Here is a 3,072-nt window from a genome sequence, read left to right on the forward strand (position 1 = left end):
TGTGTTAGCTCTGGATAATACAGGAACCAAGCAATATAAGGATGCCAGATTTACATTATGTTTGCTCTGGGTAATACAGTAACCAAGCAATATAAGGATGCCAGATATACATGATGTGTTATTATCTCTTCATAATACAAAAACCAACCAATATAAGGATGCCAGATATACATGATGTGTTATTATCTCTGGATAATACAGGAACCAAGCAATATAAGGTTGCCAGATGTACATGGGTTTCCGATATATCAGTGAAGAATGTTCAGAAGCTGTCTTTATTCTTTGCCTGCAGTCTATCATTGGAGTTATAATTCAATGTTTTATTGTAGGCATGATCTTTGCCAAGTTCTCTCGACCAAAAAAGCGCCAACAGACCATCATGTTCAGTCGAAATGCCATCATTTGCCTTCATGATAGCAAACTTTGTTTGATGTTCCGCGTTGGTTACATGCGAAAATCAACTATGATTGGTGCTCAAGTAAGCTTGCATTTAATAAAAAGAAAGATCACAGCAGAAGGGGAGATCATTCCGTACTACCGCTATATTCTAGAGGTGCAACACCACAGTGCTAACAACAGCATTCTTCTGTCGTGGCCAGTTGTGGTGGTCCATGAGATCAATCAAGATAGTCCACTATACACCATGTCAGCTGATGATTTTTTGAAGGACAAATTTGAAATAGTGGCTATCTTGGAGGGAATTTCAGAGTCGACTGATCAGTCCTTCCAAGCAAGAACCTCCTTTCTGTCCAACGAGATTCTTTGGGGTCACCGGTTCGAACAACTACTCACTTACAGAAAAGACACTAGCGACTTTCTAGTTGACTTTGGAAAATTCAACAACACCTATGAAGTCAAGATTCCCCTTTGTAGTGCTCAACACTTTTATGGGTTTCAAAAATCCTACAGCCTGGATCATGGAAACTATAACTTGGAGGAAAAAAAACAGGAGAAAATGACTTATGTGCGCAAAGACAACAGGTCCACCTGCTCGGTATAATTGGTTTGAAAAATCAGTAGGTAAGTAATTTTGTCTTACCTAAAAGTGTCATGTAAGGTTTGATTCATTATAAACCAGAATTCTTCATACTAAGTCCTTATTTTTTTAAAGGAGAAATTACATATTTCCCCTCTTGTCCGCGGGAGGTCGCCTTCAAGATATAAGGCTGTTTTTTGCTCTTCTTTTAAAACGTCTTTCTCCAAGATGTACAATCAGTGATTTCAAAATTGTTTCTCTATCATAAACATTATATGACAGTTAATGCGAACATTATGTGAATTAATGATATTTTATATTTTCAGGTTACATCAAGAAGACGTTAATTGGTGAGACGTAAATAAGTACGTTTTTCGATTTTTTTATACATTATGTGAATTTTCTAATGACCAATAGACTGCAGAAGCTGAATGTACAGAAGACAGGATCAATGAATGTGGAGAACGTTTTCAAACTATTTTTGTATGGAACATTTAAAATTATTTTAATATAAACAAGATTTTGTTTGGGCTCAACATATTTAATTTGCTAGACCAAAATACATGATAGAAAGCAAAGGGTTTCACAATATAGTGATGGTCTAGTCACATCCTTTGATGTTAATTAAAACATTTATATTGTATCAGTTGACAGACGAAAAGAGTTGTAACAGTTCTTCTTTCTTCAAAACTAAAACAAATAATTAACCCTGTATTATCTAGAGCTAACACATCATATAAATCTGGCATATCTATATTGCTTGGTTCCTGTATTATCAAGAGCTAACACATCATGTATATCTGGCAACCTTATATTGCATGGTTCCTATATTATCCAGAGATAATAACACATCATGTATATCTGACATCCTTATATTGGTTGGTTCCTGTATTATCCAGAGATAATAACACATCATATTGCTTGGTTACTGTATTATCCAGAGCTAACACATTATGTAAATTCGGCATCCTTGCATTGCTTGTTTCCTGTATTATCCAGAGCTAACACATCTTGTAAATCTGGCATCCTTATATCGTTTGGTACCTGTATTAGCCAGAGATAATAACACATCGTGTAAATTTGGCATCCTTATTTTGCTTGGATCCTGTATTATCCAAATCTAATACATCATTTAAATCCCGCATCGTTATATTGCTTGGTTCTTGTATTACCCAGCGCTAACACATCATGTAAATTTGGAATCCTTACCTTGCTTGGTCCCTGTATTATCCAGAGATGATAACACATCATGTATATCTGGCATACTTACATTGCTTGGATCCTGTATTATCCAGAGCTAACACAATATTTAAATTTGACATCCTTATATTGTTTGTTTCCTGTATAATCCAGAGCTAACACATCATGTAAATCTGGCATCCTTATATTGTTTGGTTCCTGTATTATCCAGAGATAATAACACATCGTGTAAATCTGGCATCCTTATATTGCTTGGTTCCTGTATTATCCAGAGCTAACACATTATACCCTATGGTGTGTTGAGTTTCGATAGAAAATAGGAACGCTGATGTAAAAGATTTAATGTTGTAAACGCAGGGTTCCCAGTTTTCATCATTCAAGTGTTCAAGGTCTCCATGGGAAAAGTTAATCAACCACCAGATGATGCCAAATCCTAACCAGGTAATGATGAAGCCCATTGCAAACACTAGTAGGTTCCATCTCCACTGAATATCAACTAGTGTTATAAAGAGATCCTGAAGGTAGCGCTGCCGTCTTTTGGACACGTGCTTATTAGCGACATTAGCAGTTCCATTCTTCAACACTAGGCGTCTTCTATGACGGCCTGGTATGATTCTTGTCTGTCTGTACCAAGACACCTGTCGGCTTTTATTGGCAACATCCGGGGGGAAAGTATGTTTGGTGAAGCCCTTGTGTGTCTCCACGCTTTCAAAGTCCTTGATTTGTTTTCAGATCTTCCTTGTTGTTGAATTGCAATATCTTGTAAAACGATATCCTGTTTCACTTCCATTTATTGCACATCGATTTATAACTCAGGAACTCGAAGAAAAACGTATTTTCTTACGTTTAATGCAAACAATGGGGAATCTACATACTTTAAATATATATATATATTT

General features: G+C 36.1%; 1 protein-coding gene across 1 annotated transcript; it reads left to right on the forward strand.

Moving 5' to 3' along the window:
- Positions 1-228: 228 nt before the first annotated feature.
- Positions 229-2,457, forward strand: LOC106477775 (inward rectifier potassium channel 2-like). Its single transcript, XM_013938302.2, has 2 exons — positions 229-1,020; positions 1,303-2,457. Exon 1 carries the CDS (start codon positions 233-235, stop codon positions 998-1,000), a length of 768 nt encoding a protein of 255 aa, XP_013793756.1. The 5' UTR covers positions 229-232; the 3' UTR covers positions 1,001-1,020; positions 1,303-2,457.
- The last annotated feature ends 615 nt before the right edge of the window (positions 2,458-3,072 follow it).

Source organism: Limulus polyphemus, unplaced genomic scaffold (assembly GCF_000517525.1).
Source record: "Limulus polyphemus unplaced genomic scaffold, Limulus_polyphemus-2.1.2 Scaffold78597, whole genome shotgun sequence".
Lineage (NCBI taxonomy): Eukaryota > Metazoa > Arthropoda > Merostomata > Xiphosura > Limulidae > Limulus > Limulus polyphemus.

Excerpts from the sequence above, each read along its gene's own strand:
- LOC106477775 (XM_013938302.2), top strand. The coding sequence starts at position 233 with ATGGGTTTCCGATATATCAGTGAAGAATGTTCAGAAGCTGTCTTTATT.